At 39.7% G+C, this 22,862-nt stretch overlaps 1 protein-coding gene across 3 annotated transcripts in view; it reads right to left on the bottom strand.

Moving 5' to 3' along the window:
* MARCHF1 (membrane associated ring-CH-type finger 1) overlaps window positions 1–20,083 on the bottom strand; it is a 134,080-nt gene extending 113,997 nt beyond the window's left edge. For 2 of the 3 annotated variants that reach the window (XM_061419254.1, XM_061419255.1), the window contains exon 1: window positions 18,730–19,764. In XM_061419254.1, the coding sequence (XP_061275238.1) occupies window positions 18,730–19,553 (824 nt within the window). In that variant the 5' untranslated portion in view covers window positions 19,554–19,764. The other variant, XM_061419256.1, reaches the window with a different exon arrangement.
* Between the last annotated feature and the right edge of the window lie 2,779 nt (window positions 20,084–22,862).

Below are 22,862 nucleotides of genomic sequence, written 5' to 3'. Positions count from 1 at the left end.
GGGTCCCTACACAAGCTCCCGTCCCAATTACACCTGAGGAACCCCGGGTATTAATAATTGTGGGGGGGCCAATCCGTCGATTTCCTTTTAGATACTGGGGCAACTTACTCTGTGCTTACTGAAGCCCCTGGCCCACTTTGTTCCCGATTCGCTTCCATAATGGGACTGTCTGGATGAGCCATAACGTATTATTTCAGTCATTCTTTATCTTGCAACTGGGATTCTGTGCTATTTTCACACTAGTTTCTGATCATGCCAGAATCTCCCTCACTCCTTTTGGGAAGGGATATACTGAGCAAGGTCCATGCCTCTGTTTTCATGAATATGGAGCCTTCCCTTTCTCTCCCTTTTGTTGAACAAAATGTAAATCCTAGAGTGTGGGCTGATGGAAAATCAGTGGGTCGAGCACAAACTGCTATTCCTGTAGTTGCCAAGCTCAAAGACCTGCACTTATTTCCACATAAGAAGCAGTATCCACTGAAACCTGAGGTTAAGGAAGGGTTAAAACCCATCATCGAAAATTTAAAGGAGCAGGGACTATTAATTCCCTGTTAGAGTTATTGCAACACTCCTATTTTGGGTATAAAGAAATCAAATGATAAATGGAGACTAGTTCAAGATTTATGTATAATAAATGAGGCTGTAGTTCCTTTACACCCCGTGGTGCCTAATCCTTACACTCTACTGTCTGAAATTCCTGAACGAGCCAAATATTTCTCAGTAGTTGATTTGAAAGATGCCTTCTATTCAATGCCTTTGGGGGAAGAAAGTCAATTTCTATTTGCCTTTGAAGACCCTACGCAGCCAGCTTCTCAGTTAACCTGGACAGTTTTGCCCCAGGGATTTCGTGACAGTCCTCACTTATTTGGACAAAGTTTGTCACGGGATCTACAAAACTTTAATAGCTCTGAAGTGGTGGTGTTACAATATGTAGATGATATTTTGCTCTGTGCTGAGACAAAGGAAGCTTGTTCGTGAGCCTCAGAAGATTTCTTAAACTTTCTGGCAGGCTGTGGTTACAAGGCATCAAGAGAAAAGGCTCAGCTTTGTCAACAATCGGTTAGATATCTAGGCCTAATCATATCAGAAGGGACTAGGGCCATAGGCCCTGAGAGAATTAAACCTATACTAAATCACCCCCTACCTATGACTTTAAGACAATTGAGAGGATTTTTGGGAATCACAGGTTACTGTCCCATTTGGATTCCGGGTTATGGGGAACTTGCCCGGCCTTTATATAAACTTATAGCTGAAACTCAGCAGGCCCAAACTGACAAACTGGTTTGGGCTCCAGAAACTCAAAAGGCTTTTAAGTTTCTTCAGACTGCTCTCCTGCAAACTCCTTCTCTGAGCTTGCCCACAGGGTCAGAATTTAATTTGTTTGTCACTGAAAGAAAAGGTATGGCCTTGGGAGTTTTGACACAACCCCGAGGGCCTCACCAGCAACCTATTGCTTATCTAAGCAGAGAATTAGATGTAATTTCACGTGGGTGGCCGCACTGCCTAAGAGTAATTGGGGCAGCTGTTATTAGCTGTAATTATTAGGACCTGAAGCTTTAAAAATAATTAATGGACAAAACCTTACTGTACTGACTTGCCATGATGTGAGTGGAATCTTAAATTCTAAGGTTAATATTTGGATAACAGATAGTAAGCTTCCTAAATATCAGTCATTGATGTTAGAAGGACCCGTAACTAAGCTTAAAGTTCGTGGAAATTTAAACCCTGTCACTTTCCTTCCTGAGAAGGAAAATGAAACACCTGATCATGATTGTTCCCAATTCCTAACTTTAAACTATACAACTCGAGAAGATCTAATGGATACCCCACTAGACAATCCTGACATGGAAATATTTACAGATGGAAGTTCTTTTGTTTAGGATGGAAAGCGTAAAGCAGGTTATGCCATGGTGACTGCTGAACAGGTTTTGGAAGCAAAATCTCTCCCCCAGGGAACCAGTGCTCAGTTAGCGGAGCTTGTGGCCCTGACCCGAGCTCTAGAGTTAAGCAAAGGGCGGCGGGTAAATATCTACACGGATTCTAAGTATGCTTATTTGATTTTACATGCTCATGCTGCAATATGGAAAGAAAGACAGTTTAAAACAGCAACAGGAGAACCTATTAAGCATTTCAGAGAGATCGAGAGACTTTTAACTGCTATATTTTGTCCTAAAGAAGTAGCTGTTATGCATTGCAAAGGGCACAGCAGGGATGGGAGTAAAGTAGCCAAAGGTAATCATCAGTTGGCTGACTTTCAAGCCGGAAAAGTGGCACTTTACTAAACCCATTCCTGCAGATGCTTTTGATCTGAACAGGTCCTGTGGAACAGGAAAAAACCACAATATATTGAGGAAGAATTAGAAAGATATGAGAAAAGAGGAGCAAAAATTACTGATAAAAAATGGTTACAGTCCGAGGATGGACGATTAATAATTCCTGAAAATGCTCAGTGGAAAATTTTTAAGGGTTTATATCAGAGTTTTCATTTGGGTGCAAAGAGTACTTACCAAATGGCTTCTCGTTTGTTTGAAGGTAAAAATGTAATAAAAACTTTAAAAAATATTATTAAAAGGTGTGAGGTTTGTCAGAAAAATAGCCCAAAGACTGAAAAGCTAACAAAATCTGGATTACAACGAAGTGGGAAGTATCCTAGAGATGACTGGGAAATTGATTTTACTCATATGCCAAAAGCTAATGGATATTCTTGCTTACAAGTTTGGGTAGATACTTTTACTGGATAGATTGAGGCTTTTCCCTGTCATAGTGAACAGGCTAAGGAGGTTATAAAGATTTTAATCCATGAAATTATCCCCAGGTTTGGGCTGCCATGGAGGCTTCAGAGTGACAATGGCTCTGCCTTTAGAGCTGCTGTAACTCAGTGGGTATCTAAAGCTCTAGGAATAGAATATCACTTACACTGTTCCTGGAGACCCCAATCCTCAGGAAAGGTTGAAAAAGCTAATGACATTATCAAAAGACATTTGTGCAAATTAACTCAAGAGACGCAGGACAATTGGATTAAAGTCCTACCCATAGCTTTAATGAGGGCTCGAACTGCCCCCAAAAAGGAGGGACTGTCCCCCTTTGAATGTATTTATGGAAGGCCTTTCTTATGCACAGACATTTTTATAGACCCTGAAACCTTGGAATTAACTAGTTATGTAACTCAGCTCTCAGCTTTCAACAGGCATTAACAGAACTCCGGGAGATGACTCCTGACCCCGCCTCTGAGTCAAGCAAACCTCTATTTGAGCCAGGAACTGAGGTCCTCATAAAAACATTGGAATCTGGGGGCCCATCCCTTGAGCCCCTCTGGGAAGGCCCTTACCAGGTTATTCTTCTCCCACAGCTGTCAAAGTGCCAGAAAATGATTTGTGGGTACATCACACTTGAGTTAAGAGGTGGCACCCTGACCAAAACTGTGACATCTTTTTATGTCTTTACTTTCTACGCTCTGACTTTGTACTTTTCAGATGGGCCTGATAACCTATGTGAGCTTACTTCTGCTGACTCCAAATATCCTGAGTCTGCCATATGATCCTCAAGACAATGCCTTCCTGTCCTGGGCTCACTTCTACGCTGCATTCCACAATCGGTCTAACTGCTGGGTTGGTGGAGCACTCCCCTCTTCATCAGTAAAAGGCTTCCCATGGTGGACATATCTACTTCAAGGAAAAGACTTTCTCCAAGTCTGTGAATACCTTCTACAACAATCACATACGATGCCTCTTCTTTATCTGATGACATCTACCAACCATAAAATGGACTGGTGCAACATGTTGCACTTTAACTATGGACATAACGTGACTTTTAATTTTGATTTTAACTTGTTTTAATGACTATATTGCCTTACATCTGTAACTGTATAACTGGATTTGTTTCTAGCCACATGAAAGCTTTTAAGTAACAAATGGTTGCTCAAACTCCTGCTACTGCTGCAGCTGCCTCCAACTACTATTTGGGGCCCCTGGATCAGATATCCTTAATATGAGGATTAGGAGAATATGTTGCCTCACCAATTTAGGGACAACGCCCCTTGTCAGCTCGGAAGCAGTTATGGAATGAGAATGACGCCTCTTTCCCCTAGGCAACATAATTCTCCTAAAAGAAAAGGGGGGAATGAGAGGGTAACAGGCAGGAAGGCCAGGGGTCTCCAAACAGAGGAAATAGCCTGCAAGTGTCAGACATTTTTATCTTTCTTAAGCAGCAGGGGGAAACAAAATATTTTTTCCTTCTCTATACAAATTTAAAAGGAGGTTTCTCTTAAAATGCTGTGTTACCATAATGACATCTGGTTTCACCTGAAGTTAACTATTCTCAAACCTAGAGATAACCAATGCCTTTTTCTTATGGAAATGTTTGTCTTAAGCTATGCTAATGTACTATGCCTTTCCCCCCAAACTCTGTCTTCAAGTCGGTTCCACCTCTTGGCTCAGAACCTACTTGACAAACCAGTATGTTATACTCAGATATTGTTCCCCTAATCTATGTAAATGAAATTATTTGTATGGTGATCTGCCCTTCTTCAAGATTCAAGTTAATCATTTTATGGCCCAGGATGAACCATTTGGTGCCAAGATTATCCCAAAATGATCTTATGGGTGAAGGGCCTGTTGCCATTCTGAGTTTTAAGACATTCCTTTCTTTCATTAACAGACTGCTAGTGACTATATAAAATCCAGCTGAAGACTAGCAGGGGGGTACTCTTTCTGCCCCTTTCTGATGCCTATGTCAGAAGCTTTCTCTATCTCCTTTATACTTTAATAAAACTTTATTACACAAAAGCTCTGAGTGATCAAGCCTTGTCTCTGGCCCCGGATTGAATTCTTCTCCTTCGGGGGCCAAGAATCCCGGCGTCTCTGAGTGATTCAACAACAACATTTCACTGGCGGACTTCAGTTCATGGGGTCACAAAGAGTCAGACATGACTGAGCAATTAAGCACACACACACACACACACACACACACACACACACACACACATATTCTTTTTTATATTCTTTCCAATATGGTTTATCATTTGAATATAGTTCCCTGTGCTATACAGTGGGACCTTCTACTGTTTGTTTCTTTGCTTTTTCCTGCTCATAGTTCTTTTCCCACTTCTTCTGGTACTGGTGCTATTCTTTCTGGTGTTAGAATATTCATTCCCCAACTCATAAGTTTCTGAAGGGGTTGCCAGCAGCTACATTTTAAAATCCAACCTTCTCACTCAAGGACATAGTCCAAGCATAGTGACCTGCTAACAGTGATTAGCCTACAAACGTGACCTAAGAAAGGCTAATTCTATTCCTTCTCTGGGATTTCATGAAACTGCTTGAAGAGAACATTTCCCTTTCCTGTGAAGCCACTGTAAAATGTAAGGCTGCCACTGTTTCTGTCCAAAATGCTTATTCTCTCTGCTGTATGGAGGAAGCTTGACTGCAGTCAGAGAAAATAAGAACCACAGAGAGAAGGCATGGAAGCAAGGGAACCACATTGCCTGACTCTCTGAAGTTCCTGAGACATCTGTATACCTGAATTTTCAATTTCTGTGGCTAGTACATCAAGTTCATTTTAACTAGTTTTGGCCAATTTTAACCTGGTAGATGAGTCCAGACCAAAACGGGGTAAAGTGTGGATGAAGAGGGAGAATAGACAGGTAGAAGAGAGTCATAAGGGTAGGGTGGTAATGGGGAAGAGGACCCAGATCAAAGCAGCATCCAGAAGAAGTGACAGGACTTGGTTGGGACCAGATATACTCAATGAGAAGGAAATATTGTCAAAAACAGGAAAATTTTGGCAAGAAGGGCAGTTAGGATGAGGAAGTGGATTTGAAGGGAAATAAGAGTCAAACGATGACAGCTGAGTTCCTGGTAAAGCTGGGACTTTGTTAGCCTACGGTTTCAGTTTGATGACCCACCCCACACTGGGATGACAGTGTGAAATCAGGAAGGTGACCTGATTTTGTGCTTTGTGTCAGTGCTCAGCAGAGGATGACAGAAAACTCTGATTATGCTTCCCACACTCTGTCTTTACCAGGGAGAATTTGTAGCGTCGAACAGAGGTTCTTGAATTATGGTCCCTAGATGAGCAGCAACAGTATCACTTGGGAATGTATTAGAAGTGCAGTCATGGCCCAACCCCAGAGGAAGGCATCAGAGACCCTGGGGGTGGGGGCAGGGTCTGCCTTTGACTAGGCCCCATGGTTGACACTGATATCCACTAACAGCTGGTGAAGAGTATGCTCTATTTGGGGCTCTGCCACAGGTGAGGCAACCCACTACTGACTACTATGATTTCACACAGGAAGAAGGACTCCCTTTGAAAAATTTATTTCCCTGAAGCTGTTCAATCAAAAACTGTATATTGAATATGTGCTATCTGCCAAGCTCTTTGGACACTGCAGAAAACAAACCTGATATCATCAACTATGAAAACACATAGATTATTAAAAATTAGGCTATGGTCGGGGAGAACAAGATGGTGGAGGAGCAGGTGGACATGGAGTCCATCTCTCTCCATAGATACATCAGGAACACACCTTCAGACACAGAAGTGTTTGCAGAACATCAGCTGAGAGTGGACGGGAGGACCTGACCAGTGGAAAAGAATATATAGGAGCATGCAAAACTTGGTAGGACAAAGGAACTCGGAAGGAAAAACAGGAGGGTTAGTAGGACTGGACCTGCCCTCAGTGGGTGGGGCAACTGAAGCAGAGGCCCAATCCCCACATTGGGGCAACTGTCTGAGTCAGAGGAGAAACATTTAAGGCTGGGAGTGAAACAGTTGATCTGTGGCAGCCTAAATGGAATGAAAATCAGACAATTCTTGCTGCAGCCATACATACCCCAGACAGGGATGCAGGTTCCCTGGGAAGGCGCAGCAGTTAGGGGCTGGAATTTAGGGATTGTGGAGCAATCCCAGGGTGAGGGCTGCTGTTAACTGCAGAGAGACAAATCAAGGGGATGTGAGGGAGGAGACTGGGGTGGAAAATGTCTGTGGAGGAAAGCCAGGCAGCCATGGAAGCAAGGCAAAACTACTGAGTCATGCATAGGGGGTGGAGCCATCACCATAGCCTCTCTCTCCCCACAAGCCAGCATTGGCAGCTGAACAATAGAGAGGCTGGCCCATCAAACACCTGATGCACTGAATTACAGAGTAGGACCCCACCCAGGGTGCTCCTTTAAGAGAAGATGCACACGAACTACAGAGTAGGACACCACTCAGGGTGTCTCTTTAAGTGCCTGACATGCTGATCTACAGAGTAGGAACCCAGCCAGGGGGCCCCCTCTATGTGCTTGATGCACCAACAACAGAGAAGGACCCCAGGCAAGGGATCCCTCTAAGTGCCTGAAGGGGCAGAGATACAGAGAAAGACTGGTGAAAGAGGCCTTCTCATTTCCAGCTACAAGAGTCTTGAAAAAAGTCTCAGATAGGGCCATAACTGGGGCACAGGAGTTATGTCCATGTCCTGCACACTTTGTGCAACCAGGTCCTCCACAAGCCAAGCAGTTTCACCACCTTCACACTCAACTCTCACTGGGGCAGAGCTGCCACAGGCAAAAAAAAAATCTTGTGTCTATACATGCAGGGTCACTTTGTTCGTGTCCAACTCTTTGTGGCTCTGTAGACTGTGGCCTGCCAGGCTTCTCTGTAAGAGTGGTTCTCTAGGCAAGAATACTGGAGCATATTGGCCAATACTGGTTGCTATACCCTTCTAGAGCATTGTATTTCCTGCTGCCCTAGCCACCAACTCCCCTGAGCACCTGGTGCTGCCAGAACCACTGCGACCCAAGCAGCTGAACCACCTCCACACCTGGGCCTCACAGGGGCAAACCCAAATCCTCCAAGGCAGCCTCAGGAGCAAACCCCAGTGGATGACCCCCATCCAGAGGTGGAAATAAAACCATAATTGAAACTCAGGGGCAGTGTGGCTAAGGAAGAAGACCCAAAACCTTCCTACCAGCTGTACAAGATGCAGATTAAATTTCCACAATCAACTAGGCAGACTCTGTGTCTACGGAATATATTAAAGGACTTTGAGAGCTCCCACAAAGGAAAACACACTAGTTCTGATAGCTGTGGACACTGGAGGCAAGAACACACAGGAGTAGGACCAGATTAGATTCTGAGCTGCCCCCACAGCAGGTCGAGATCAGCACAGTGTTGGAGGGCATCGTAGGGAGGTGAAGTGGACTGCGATTCCCAGAGAGGTAAAGGACTCTGACAGCAGTGACTCAGGAAAAACACTTATCATTCTTATGTTTTCACTTGTCCTATAGGCTTTTTTGGATTTGTTTGTTTGTTTTTCCCCCTCTGTTGTAGTTGTCTATTTTATTGGCATTATGAAATCTAATTAAATTTTTGAGCTTTTTTTCCACTAAGTCACATTTTTTGTTGTCATAAACCTCTGCCTCTATGTTGGGCTTTTGCAGTTCTGTGGAGTTTTCCTTCTCTCTCTTTTTTTTTTTTTAAATTTAATTTTTTATACCTATTATTATTTTTCTACATTTATTCCTTTGTTTGCTTTTCCTACTATTCTGTTCCCCTTGCAGCTAATCTTCAATGTGTATAAATCGTCTTTATCTACTTCTATTCAACTTTGCATACCTATTCTTTCTTTCTTTCCTTTCCTCTCAACATATTTATTAGTTTTATTTTCATTGCTTTATTCCCCAATTGGCACCTTGCTTTAGTTTTGTTTTCCAGTTTGTGCTTTAGTTAGTATTGTTCTTAACTGGTAGATATAATTTTTGGTTTCCTTTGTTTGTCAGGTCAATCTATTGTACTTTATTTTTGCTGGACTGTTTTGATTTTGCTTATAGGTGTGTGTATATGTGTGTGTGTGTGTGTGTGTATATTCATCATACTTTTTATTGTTATAAACCTCTGCCTCTAATTGGGCTTTTGCAGTTGTGTGGAGTTTTCCTTTTATTTTTTTTTCTCCTTTCTTTCTTCTTCCTTTTTTTTTTCTTTTCTCTTTTTTACAATTTTAATTTTTAATTTTTTAAACCTATTATATTTTTTATACATTTATTCCTTTGGTCACCTTTTCCACTGCTCTTTCCCCCTTGAAGTTGATCTCTAATGTATATGAATCTTCTTCATCTACCTCTATTTAACTTTGCATATCTGTTCTTGCTTTCTTTTCTTTCTTTCCTTTCCTTTCAACATATTTGTTAGTCTTGTTTTCATCGTTTTATTCCCCATTTGGCACCTTGCTTTAGTTTTGTTTTCCAGTTTGTGCTTTAGTTAGTTTTATTCTTAACTGGTAAACATAATTTTTGATTTCCTTTGTTCACTGGGTCAATCGACTGTACTGTATTTTTGTTGGACTGTTTTGACTTTGCTTATGGGTGTTTATGTATATGTGTATATTCCATTGTTTTAATTATTATTTGCCTGATTTTGTAACTGCCATTTGCCTGGGGTTCCCCTTTGGTTTCTCATTTTTGGGTATTTGTTTTAATCTCACTTGATGCCATAACAAACCATTTGTGGAATCTTCATTCCTGACCAGAGATCAAGTCTTGAATCTTTATAATAGGAACAGACTCCAAGACCTTAGGCTACCAGAGAACTAACCCTGCTGCTGCTGCTGCTGCTAAGTCGCTTCAGTCGTGTTCGACTCTGTGTGACCCTATAGATGGCAGTCCACTAGGCTCCCCCATCCCTGGGATTCTCCAGGCGAGAACACTGGAGTGGGTTGCCATTTCCTTCTCCAATGCATTAAAGTGAAAAGTGCAAGTGAAGTTGCTCAGTCGTGTCTGACTCTTAGTGACCCCATGGACTGTAGCCCACCAGGTTCCTCCATCCACGGGATTTTCCAGGCAAGAGTACTGGAGTGGGATGCCATTGCCTTCTTCGGAGAACTAACCCTAGGGAGTATCAAATAGTGAGAACTCACACAAAGGAAACCACTGGAATACAAGACTCGATATCACCCAACCACCAGTAGAACCCTGTGCAGGACATCTCATCTAAACAACAAAACAAAAATACAAACCCAGTCATCAGCAGACAAGATTACCACCTCAGTCAGCCTTGCCCATCAGAGGAAAAACAAACAAACAAAAAAACTCAGGACAAATCTCACCCTATATGAAACTTACACAAACCACTGGACCAACCTTAGGAGGGCAGAAACCAAAAGGAAGAAAACATTTAACCCTGAAGCCTGGGAAAAGGAGACCTCAAACACAATAAGTTAAAAAAAAATAATGAAAAGGCAGAGAAATACTACACAAATGAAGGAACAAATTAGAAACACAGAAGTCCAAATAAATGAAGAGGAAATAGGCAAACTACCTGAAAAAGAATTCAGAATAATGATACTAAAGATTAAAAACTTGAAAAAAATGGAGAAAAAGCAAGAATCAATTAACAAACACCTATAAGAATTAAAGAATAAACATACAGAGACAAATAACACAATTACTGAAATTAAAAATACTCTGGAAGGAATCAATAGCAGAGTGTCTGAAGCAGAAGAACAAATCAGGGAGCTGGAAGATAGAATGGTGGAAATAACTTCTGAAGAGCAGAATAAAGTAAAAAGAATGAAAAGAATTGATGATCACCTCAGAGACCTCTGGGACAATATCAAATGCACCAACATTCAAATTATAGGGGTCCCAGAAGAAGAAGAGAAAAAGAAAGGTTATGAGAAAAATTTTGAAGAGACTATAGTTGAAAATTTCCCCAACATGGAAAAGGAAATAGTCAATCAAGTCCAAGAGGCACAGTCCCATATAGGATAAACCCAAGGAGAAACACAGCAAGACACATACTAATCAAACTAACAAAGACTAAACACAAAGAAAGAATATTAAAAGCAGCAAAGGAAAAGCAACAAGTAACATAGAAGGGAAGCCCCATACGTTTAACAGCTGATCTTTCAGCAGAAATTCTGCAGGCCAGAAGGGAATGGCAGGATATATTTAAGTATTGAAAGAGAAAAATCTACAACCAAGATTATTGTGCCCAGCAAGAATCTCATTCAAAAATGATGGAGAAATAAAAAGCTTTTCAGACAAGCAAAAGTTAAAGAGAATTCAGTACCACCAAACAAGCTTTGCAATAAATGTTAAAGGGACTTATATAGTGAAGAAACACAAGAGAAGAAAAAGATCTACAAAATCAACTCCAAACAATTAAAAAAAAATTGCAATAGGAACATGAATATCAATATTTACTTTAAATGTAAATGGATTAAATGTTCCAACCAAAAGACACAGACTGGCTGAATGGATACAAAAACAAGATATATATATATATATATATATATATATATACACACACACACACATACATACACACACATACATATATATACATATATATATATGCTGTCTACAAGAAACCCACTTCAGACCTAAAGACACATACAGACTGAAAGTGAGAGGATGGAAAAATATATTCCATGCAAATGGGAAGTAAAAGAAAGCTGGAGTAACAATTCTCATATTAGACAAAATAGATCTTAAAATGAAGATTACAAGAGATAAGGAAGGATACTACATAATAAACAAGGGATCAGTCCAAGAGGAAGACATAACAATGCACCCAACAAAGAAGCACCTCAATACATAAGACAAACACTAACAGACATAAAAGGAGAAATTGATGGTAGTACAATAATAATAGGAGACTTTAACACCCCACTTACACCAATGGGCAGATCATCAAAACAGAAAATTAATAAGGAAACACAAGTTTTAAATGATACATTAGATAAGATGGGTCTCATTGATATCTTCAGGACATTCCATCTAAATGCAGAATACACCTTCTTCCCAAGTGCACATGGAAGATTCTCCAGGATAGATCAAATCTAGGGTCACAAATCAAACCTCAGTAAATTAAAGAAAATTGAAATCATATCAAGCATCTTCTCTGACTACAACGCTATGAGACTAGATAACAGTTACAAGAAGAAAAACTGTAAGAAACACAAACACATGGAGATTAAATAATACATTTTTAAATAACCAACAGGTTACTGAAGAAATCAAAAGGGAAATTAAAAAATTTTCTAGAAAAAAATGACAATGAAAACATGACAACTCAAAACCTATGGGATACAGCAAAAGAAGTTCTAAGAAGGAAGTTTATAGCAATACAATCCTACCTCAAGGAACAAGAAAAATGTCGAATAGAAAATCTAACTTTACACCTAAAACAATTGGAAAAATAAGAAAAAAAGCCCCCTAAATTATCAGAAGGAAAGAAATCATAAAGATCCATGCAGAAATAAGGGAAAAATAAATGAAAGAAACAATAGTAGAGATTAGTAAAACTAAAAGCTGGTTATTTGAGAAGATAAACAAAATTGACAAACCTTTGGCAAGACTCATCAAGAAAAAAAGAGAGAAGAATCAAATCAACAAAATTAGAAATGAAAAAGGAGAGGATACAATAGACAATGTAGAAATACAAAGGATTATAAGACTATTATGAACAACTATATGGCAATAAAATGGATAACCTGGAAGAAATGGACAGATTCTTAGAAAAGTTCAATCTTCCAAGACTGAACCAGGAAGAAATAGAAATTATGAACAAACCAAATAAAATCACTTAAATTGAAGTTGTGATAAAAAATCTCCCAAAAAACAAAATCCCAGGACCAGATGGCTTCACAGGAGAATTCTATCAAACATTTAGAGAAGAGCTAATGTCTATCCTTCTAAAACTCTTTAAAAAAATTGCAGAGGAAGGAACACTTCCAAACTCATTCTATGAGGCATCCATCACCCTGATACCAAAATCAAAGATAACACACAAAAAGAAAACTACAGGCCAATATCACTGATGAACATAGATGTGAAAATCCTCAACAAAATTTTAGCCAATAGAATTCATCAATACATCAAAAAGCTCATACACCATGGTCAAGTTGGGTTTATTCCAGGGATACAAGGATTCTTCAATAATCAAATCAATCAATGTGATATACTGTATTAACAAATTAAAAGATAAACACCGTACAAAAATCCCAACAGATGGTGAAAAAGCCTTTGGCAAAGCTCAGCATCCATCTATGATTAAAACTCCTCAAAAAATGGGCATAGAAGGAACCAACTTCAACATAGTAAAGGCCATATATGATAAGCCTACAGCAAACATTATTCTCAATGGTGAAAAACTGAAAGCACTCCCCCTAAGATCAGGAACAAGACAAGGGTGTCCACTTTCACCACTATTATTCAACATACTTCTGGATATCCAAACACAAAAATCAGAGAGGAAAAAGAAATAAAGGAATCCAGATTGGAAAAAAAGAAGTAAAGCTCTCACTGTTTGCAGATGACATGATACTCTACATAGGAAACCCTAAAGATAGTATCAGAAAATTATTAGAACTAATAAGTGAATTTAGAAAAGTTGCAGGATATAAAATCAGTACACAGATATCACTTTCATTTCTATACACTAACAATGAAAAATCAGAAAGAGAAATTAAGGAATCAATCCCATTCACCACTGCAACAAAAAGAATTAAATATCTAGGAATAAACTTACCTAAGGAGACAAAAGAACTGTACACAGAAAATTATAAGACAGTAGTGAAAGAAATCAAAGATGACATAAACAGATTGAGAGACATTGCATGTTCCTGGGTAGGAAGAATCAGTATTGTGAAGATGACTATACTACCAAACACAATCTACAGATTCAACGCGATCCCTATCAAATTACCAATGACATTTTTCACAGAACTAGAACAAAAATTTTCGCAATTCATATGGTAACACAAAAGACCCTGAATAGCCAAGCAGTCTTGAGAAAGAAGAATGGAACTTCAGGAATCAACCTTCCCTGACTTCAGATTATACTACGAAACTACAGTCATCAAGACAGTATGGTACTGGAACAAAAACATAAATATAGACCAATAGAACAAGATAGAAAGCCCAGAAATAAACCCATACACCTATGGGTACTTTATTTTTGACAAAGGAGGCAAGAATATACAATGGGACAAAGATAGCCTCTTCAGTAAATGGTGCTGGGAAAACTGGACAGCTCCATGTAAAAGAATGAAATTAGAACACTTCCTAATGCCATACACAAAGATAAACTCAAAATGGATCAAAGACCTAAATGTAAGACCAGAAACTATAAAACTCTTAGAGGAAAACAAAGGCAGAACACTTGATGACATAAATCAAAGTAAGATCCTCTATGACCCATCTCCTAGAGTAACAGAAATAAAAACAAAAGTAAACAAGTGGGACCTGATTAAAGTTAAAAGCTTTCTCACAGCAAAGGAAACTATAAGCAAGGTGAAAGACAACCCTCAGAATGGGAAAAAAAATAATAGCAAATGAAACAACTGACAAAGGATTAATTTTCAAAATTTACAAGCAGATCATACAACTGAATACCAGAAAAACAACCCAATCAAAAAGTGGGAAGAAGACCTAAACAGACATTTCCCCAAAGAAGACATACAGATGGCTAACAAACACATGAAAAGCTGCTCAACATTGCTCATTATTAGAGAAATGCAAATCAAAACTACAATGAGATATCATGCTGGAGAGGGTGTGGAGAAAAGGGAACACTCTTGCAGTTGATGGGAATTTAAATATACATTTACAGCCACTATGGAAGACAGTACGGAGATTCCTTAAAAAACTAGGAATAAAACCACCAAATGACCCATCATCCCACTCCTAGGCATATGCCCTGAGGAAACCAAAATTGAAAAAGACACATGGATCCCACAGTTCACTGCAGCACTATTTACAATAGGAAGAATATGGAAACAACCTACATGTCCATGAACAGATGAATGGATAAAGAAGTTGTGGTATATATACACAATATTACTCAGCCATAAAAGGAACAACTTTGAGGCACTTCTAATGAGGTGGATGAACTTAGACCCTATTATACAGAGTGAAGTAAGTCAGAAAGAGAAAGATAAATATCATATACTAATGCATATATACAGAATCTAGAAAAATGGTACTGAAGAATTTATTTACAGGGCAGCAATGGAGAAACAGACATAGAGAATAGACTTATGGACATGGGGAGGGGGAGGAGAGGGTGAAGTGTATGGAAAGAGTAACATGGAAACTTAATATTACCATATGTAAAATAGATAGCCAATAGGAATTTACTCTATGGCTCAGGGAACTCAATCAGGGGCTCTGTATCAACCTAGAGTGGTGGGATGGGGAGGGAGATGAGAGTGTGGTTGAAAAGGGAGGGGATACATGTATACCTATGGCTGATTCATGTTGAGGTTTGACAGAAAACAGCAAACTTCTGTAAAGAAATTATCCTCCAATAAAAATAAATACATTAAAAAAATTAGGATATGCTGACTGAATTACTATTCTGTACACCTGAAACTAATACAATATAATAAATTAACAATATTGCAATAAAAGTTTTAAAAGATGATATGGAAGTGAAGGGGTCCTGAGTGTTGGTTAGGGAATCACAAAGTTTTCCCCAAAGGAATGACATCTAAATTAAGAAGAAATGATTAGAATTAATCTGGTGAAGTGAAGATCAGATAATATGAAGGCATTCCTGACAGGTGAGAGTGTGGCTCTTTCAGAGACCTGAAGACCGACCAGCATGAGTAGGTCATTTTTAACAATGCTGTTGAAGCTGAGGAGGCTGGTCTGACAGATCATTCACACCCTTGTAAATTCTATTAAAGATTCTGAACTCACCACAGACGGTAACTAAGAAGCTATTGAAAAGTTTCAAGCATAAGCTAACATAATTTTTTAATGTACATTTTCTATGTAAAAAAAGGCAGAATCTTTCCCATTCTACAAGTGTGGGCATGATGGCATGATGATTTAAATTTCCTTTAAGTTGTAGAGTACTAACAGCGACACTTTCTCTGCATGAGGCTTTGATGAGAGTGGGTGGAGTGGGTAGTGGGTAGAGTATCCTTGTGGGACTAAATACCAGGAAGAAACAAGGAAGAAGGGGCTTAGAAGCTGCTTCTGCTTTGTGGTTCTGACTGAGACCGGTCCTGCTTGTTCATGTCTGAAGCGGCAGGAGTGCAAGTTCATATTCCTGTCTTACACAGGGACCCTGGTGCTCAAGCTGGTCCATCTACGGCCTTTAGAGATGTCATTCAGTTTCCAAGCATCTCAGTCACCTCCCCTGAGAATGGTACCCAGATCCTCTCTGGCTTTGAGAAGATTTTCACTGCTAATATCTTGGTGTGATTGTCCTGTGCTCAGACATCATGTGAATGACCAATGGAAATATGTAGCTATTTAATGTTAGTCTGTGTATAGTTCACTAATGCTTGAAAAAACACTCAGACTGAGCCTGGACTTCCCTCCCACATTTCAGTGATGTGACTCATGTTGTCTGCTCAATAGCTGATCCAGGGCTACTAAAAACAGCCTGCCTATAATTGAACTCATTGTCTTTCCCAATTTAGCTGGCCTCTGACCCTTCTATTTCTGTCAGTAGCACCAGCTTTTACTGCCTCCCAAGGTCCAAGATCTGGAGTCATCCTTGACTCCTGTAGGGTCTGCCCTTACCAATGCCAAGCATTCAGTTGTTCCTGATGACCTGGCAGGGGGATCCTGCCCACCTGAGGGGGTCCTGCTCACCCTGCCCCAAGGGCCCAGATGCCCACCAGGCCTCTCTACCAGGCTAGCTTCTCGTTTCCTTAGTTCCAACCCCAGCTCTTAAGGGGCTCCCAGGTTGTGGCAGCTTCTAGCAATTTCCATTTTTTCAAATTCCTGCAGTATTTCTCTTCTAAAATCTTGAACTTTTATCTTTTCAAGTGTACATTCAACTTCTGTCACTAGTTAATAGGCCACTTAAGTGAAGAATCAAGTCTTTCTGTCACTTTTTATCCTCAGCTCCCAGTATAATATATGGCCCATAGGATTTGCTTAGTGGGTATATTTTGACAATAACCCACAGCAAGAAATAACTATAGGCCCATTGATATCACTTTATTAATAGGAGTCTATGTTAAATATTCTTTTTCTCCAGAGCAGTGCTTTTAACTTTGGAGAACCAGCCACTACAACTCTAATTACAAGCATTCCCTTTTTCTCCAATTACCATTAAGTCTACAACTAGCTTCTTTAACTGTCTTTCATTAAATTAAATTAAATTTAATTTAATTTTAATTTAAAGTAGATTTGGGGAATGACCACAGATGTTTGCTAGTGAGGAGTTCTTAGTCTAGACTAGAAATAGTGTTTTATTCCATCCCCAGACATTGTAGCGAAGCCACACTTAAATCATAGTCAAAAGATTACGAGAAACTTGCTTGCTTCTGTATATGGGTCAAATGGTGTCACTTCTCATTTAACTCCCTTAGCGTGCTTTGCATGGCCCTCCCCACCTCTCTGACCTCATCCCCACCAGTGCCCCCTCCCTCTCCATACCCCAGCAGCAGCAGTAGCTTTCGGTTCCCCAGACCCCAGGAGCATGCTGTCTGCACACCCTTCCCTGTTCCTTCCTCGGTTAGTTCCCGTCATGCCTGGGCCACAAGCAGTTCCTCACTTCCTTAAGACAGTCCTTCTCAGATCTCCCAGCACAGATCTACTTTCCTCGTTATACACTCCTACATCACTTATCACAACTGCAATTAACTGTGAAATAGTTTGTGTTCATCTCCACCAGACAGTAAGCTCTCAGATGTCAAATGCCTGCAATAAAAGCCTGATGCACTGTAATCAATAAATGCCTGAGTGAATAAGTAAATGAGCGTTTTTTGAATGATCCATACAATTTTCAGAGAAACAAACCATTATAATATTATTTATATCCAGAGATTAACTCTCCTTCTCGTCCTGCCCTGAATGAACATAGGAAGCTTTCTATGGGTCCTGTGATTCACATGAAAACACACACACGTTTTATAAAGTACAACTTTTGTAAAAGCAAGCCCCCAAACCAAGCATTATGCAAAAAAAAAAAAAAAAAAAAACAAAAACCTTGACTTGCTGCCAAACAGAACCCAAGTAACTTAAATGATTGGGTAATAGGAACATTCAAAATATTTGTTTTGTTTCAGATTGTCTCATTGGTGCAAACTAGCTTGGGTAGTCACATCATTTTTTTTAAACTTTAAATTATTCTGAAAATTGTATCTAGTTGGGTAAAAAGTGCAAGCAAGCAGCCTCATAGACATTAATATGAATTGTCTGCATGTTGAAATTTTTTAGTACATGGTTATCAGCAGAGTTAACGTGGTTCCTTTCTCAGAAGGTCCCAGCGGCCCCACTGGTGCGTCTGTGGTGTGTTGCTGTGTCCTTTCAGTCTTGAATTACCTGCTGAGTCAGACAACTGGAGAACAAATTGCCACCAACTGCAGAGGAGACTTTCCTGATACAAAAGTCTGACCTTAATCCCCCCAAGCCTTGAATATCCACTGTCAGGGTGCTAAAAGTTCACCAGATTTTCACTAAGATCTCACACTCTCATTCGTGTTTCCTCCACAATTCTTGTGGGGACAGGACTCGTTTTGTCAATTCTTTGACCAGGATAAATCATCTTTCAGTTAAAAGAAGGGAGAAGGGGAAAGCTAACTATTTTGGAACAAATTTCAAACCCATGGATATTTGTGCATCATTTTGCCCATCCCTTTGCTCATTTTATCACCTTATATCCAATCGGACAAATAACAATATGAATAAATGTTATGTTTTGAGGGCAGGGGACACACACACATGTAACTCACAGCGGAAGGAGGTATATTTGGGGGGCATCAAATCTTTCTCTGGAGAGACTGACCTGCATGCGTGTAAATGATCAGACCCGTCATGGTCCGTGGAAGGAGGCTCCTGGAACCCCGCATCACCAGCAGACTTGCCACCTTTGACTGCCAGCATTTCAGTGCTGAAATCTGTCCCTGAAAATCTTCTTTTGATTGTTGTTTCATTTTGCCCACACCGATGTAAGAGTTGAGGATCCCTGTGGTGGTCCCCCTCTCTGCTCTCCTGTTGCTTCCTTGAGGGTCTTTTACTGTCAGAGGACCCTCTTGACAGGGAGACACCACATCCTTCATACGTTGTGCCTTCTGCTCCATGCAAGTTTAAAGAGCAGCTCTCACAGCTGGTCAGCTTCGTGTGCTTTTTATCTTTGGATCCCAAGTGTACTAGATTGATTTCATTAGGAGCAGAAGACTCACCCAGGTTTGCGCTTGTTTTGTTATTTCTCCTTCTTCTCCGCGACAGGCGGAACTTCACTTGGGCTCTTCTCTTTGCCTGAATCCAGTGACTCTCACGGGTGGAAGATGAGTCTGAAGAATCTGTGTCGGTTTCACTGCATCGGGGCCTGGGGACGTGGGGGTGAAAGTCGCTTCTTCTCCCTCTCCCCTGTTCTTGGGCATGCTCGTACCTCTGAGCCGCCCGCCTCCTCCTTCTAGGCTTCTGTGTTACTGGTTTCTTACCAGGCTCCTGCCTAGCAGGGCTCAGCACTGTGACAGGGGTGCTGTGCTCAAGTGAGGCTCCTGACATGTCATGTGAGATGGCAGATCTAGACAAAGCAGCAGGCAAAGGATGAGGGATTGGGATGGAGAGGAAAGCCATGGGAATTGGAAAGGAGAGGACAGCCATGGGAAACAGAAAAAGAGAGAGATGAAAATGACAGCATGGACCCAAAGTTGGCAAACAAAGATCAACTGAGGGAAATGTAGTAAAGGAAAAAAAAAAAAATCAGACTGATATAAATTATCCACAGACAAGACAGCAGCAAGAGTCACACAGTCTCAGCATATACAACAAGAATACAAAACACTGGTCTAAAAACACCAAACAGGCTCATTTGCTGCACACTTACCTGCAGATGTCCTGAGTGGATGGACAGACAGACAACCTTGACTGGCTCCTGGGAGCTGTCCCAGTTGTTGGACTGCTGGCCTGGAGAAACAAGTTAGACAATTTGGCATCTTGGTTCAGGTAATACATGGTCGATATCTTGCTTTTTTTCCACATATTTAAAAAATTACAACAAACGTGGCTGCCGGTCATGTTGTTCGTAAGGCAGCTCACAGGATATAGGAAGTCAGAGGGCAGGTTTTGCAAAAGTAAAACTGATTTGAGGAACTTGGAACAGCTGAGAGAGATTCTGTACCACTTTGCTGTTGCTTCATTTGTGATAGAGGAAGATGAATCCACAAGTTTCTATTCTATTTACTGTAAACTTTTGAGTGGAATGGCTCAATTTTCCTTGGAAACAAATGTGTAACTCTTGAATAGCCTGTGATATAAAGGACACAACGGCTATTATGTGACAAAGATGATACTAATTCAGGAAGCTTCAATAATCAAATAGCCATTAGATTGCTAGATACTGCCTGGAGTTAACATTAAGTCACTTTAAGGGCCCCATGAGATGATATATTTAAAAACACTTTATAATATTTAAAAGCCTGCAGTGATTATTATTATTTTATCATGGAGGCTAATAAAAATCTGTCCATCACAGCATTATTAACCTTCATAACTTTTAACTTCATGACCAGATTAAACCTGAGAATAAGAAAGCCTGAAATTATGTAGATTGGCATACATTTCAGTCTGTTTCATGAGACTCCTATGTTTGAAACACATCATTTTCTTCACTACTTTGAATTTTCTAACCATTATATTTAGTACATGTGATGATGATAAATAAAAAACTAGACTGTGTGAAGAATTTACTGTGTGCCAGGCATGGTACTGTGGTTTATCTGCCATCTGTTTAATCTTTATAATAATCTCACAAATGGGAAAGAATAATAACTAATAGTTTTGAGGGAATATTATATGCCAGTCACAGTTCTAAGTAATTTTCCTATGTTCATTCATTAGTACAAGAAACACATGTGGCAAATATGATAATTTTTTTTCATGTTACAGATGAGGAAACTGAGAAATCAGTGCTGCTCCTTGCTGGTAGATGGTAGAGCAGAGCTTCATGTGAGAAATTCTGCTCCTTGATCTGCTCTCATACTCAACTCACAAGGCAACCCCCTCCTGTACACAGAGGCAACCCAGGGGGTTCAACCCCAGATTTAGACCAGTCTGACTGCACAGATGAAATTGCCAGCAAGAGAAATAACAGTAAAGGTAGTAAGATTAACCCCAAATTTCAAAGTTCTAAAAGTCCCCATATTAAAGATACATACATATAAATCAACTATAAGAAAAAAAAAAAAACTGCAAAAAAGCATAAGTGTGTGAAAGCTGCACAATATGCTACTGAACAACCGATGTGTCACTGAAGAAATCAAAGAAGAAAAAAAAAATACCTGGAGGCAAATGAAAATGGAAACAACCTACTCAACTCAGCAAAGACACTTCTAAGAGGAAAGTTTATTGCAATACAAGCTTACCTAGGGAAACAATTAAAAAATGTCAAATAAACAACTTATCTTTATACCTATAGGAGCTAGAAAAGGAAGAATAAGCAAAACCCAAAGTTGGCAGGAGGAAAGATATAATAAAGATCAGAGCAGAAATAAATGAACTAGAGACTTAAAAAACAATAGAAAAGATTAAACAAAAGTAATAGAAAAGATTAAACTAAGAGCTGGTTCTTTGAAATCTTTTCAAAATTGATAACTGTTTAGCCAGGATCATCAAGAAAAAAAGAGAGAAGGCACAGATCAATAAAATCAGAGAGGGAAAAGTAAAACTATAGTCAACACCACAGAAATACAGAGGATCATTAGAGACTACTATGAACAACCACAGGCTTATAAAATGGACAGACAACCTAGAAGAAATGGACAAATTCTTAGTAATGTATAGTCTAAAAAACTAGTGAATATAACAAAAAATAAACAGATTCACAGATATAGGAGACAAACTAGTCGTTACCAGTGTGGGGAGGGAACAGGGGAGGGACAAAATGAGAGCAGGGGTTAACAAGTACAAGCTGTTATGTATAAAATAAGAAAGTTGCAAGAATATACTGTACAACACATGAAATACAGCAAATATTTTATAAGAACTATGAATGTAGTGAAACTTAAAACATTCTGAGTCACTATGCTGTGCACTTGTAACTCACACAATATCATACATCAAACACACTGCAGTGAAAAAAGATAAAAAAAAAAAAAAAAGACAATAAACATATCTGATTGTGGGGTCCAGAGGAAAACAAACGAATTCTAAGTCAAGAGGTTAGAAGAACTTCAAGAGGAGGTGTGAAGGGTTGACTAATACTGCCTCTTATTCCTACTCAAGATATCAACATTTTAATTTCTGGAATTTGTAAATCTGTTTCCTTACATAACAAAGTGACTTTGCACAGGTGATTAAGTTAAGGACCTTGACATGGAGAGATGGTCCTGCATTATCCAGGTGGACCAGGTGTAAGCATGAGGATCCTTCTAAGAGGGAGGTGGTAGCATTAGAGTCAGAGAGAGAAGATGAAAGGATGGAAGCAGAGGTCAAACAGAGGCCTGCAGGTGTCCTCTAGAAGCTGGAAAAGGCTGGAAAACAAGCTCTCCCCTACAAGGGTCAAGAAGGAATGAGGTCCTGCTGACATCTGCAGTGTAGCTCCGTGAGACTCATGTTTGACTTCTGACCTCTAGAACTACAGGATGATACATTTGTGTGGTAATTTGTTTTAGCAGTCATAGGAAACTAATATAGGGGTAATACTCAGCTGGTTCCAAATAGGAAAAGGAGTACGTCAAGGCTGTATATTGTCACTTATATGTAACTTATATGTAATTTTAACTTATATGCAGAGTACATCATGAGAAACGCTGGACTGGAAGAAACACAAGTTGGAATCAAGATTGCCGGGAGAAATATCAATAACCTCAGATATGCAGATGACACCACCCTTATGGCAGAAAGTGAAGAGGAACTAAAAAGCCTCTTGATGAAAGTGAAATTGGAGAGTGAAAAAGTTGGCTTAAAGCTCAA

This window comes from Bos javanicus, chromosome 6, assembly GCF_032452875.1.
Source record: "Bos javanicus breed banteng chromosome 6, ARS-OSU_banteng_1.0, whole genome shotgun sequence".
Classification (NCBI taxonomy): Eukaryota; Metazoa; Chordata; class Mammalia; order Artiodactyla; family Bovidae; genus Bos; species Bos javanicus.
This window is presented reverse-complemented; position numbering and strand designations above follow the sequence as displayed.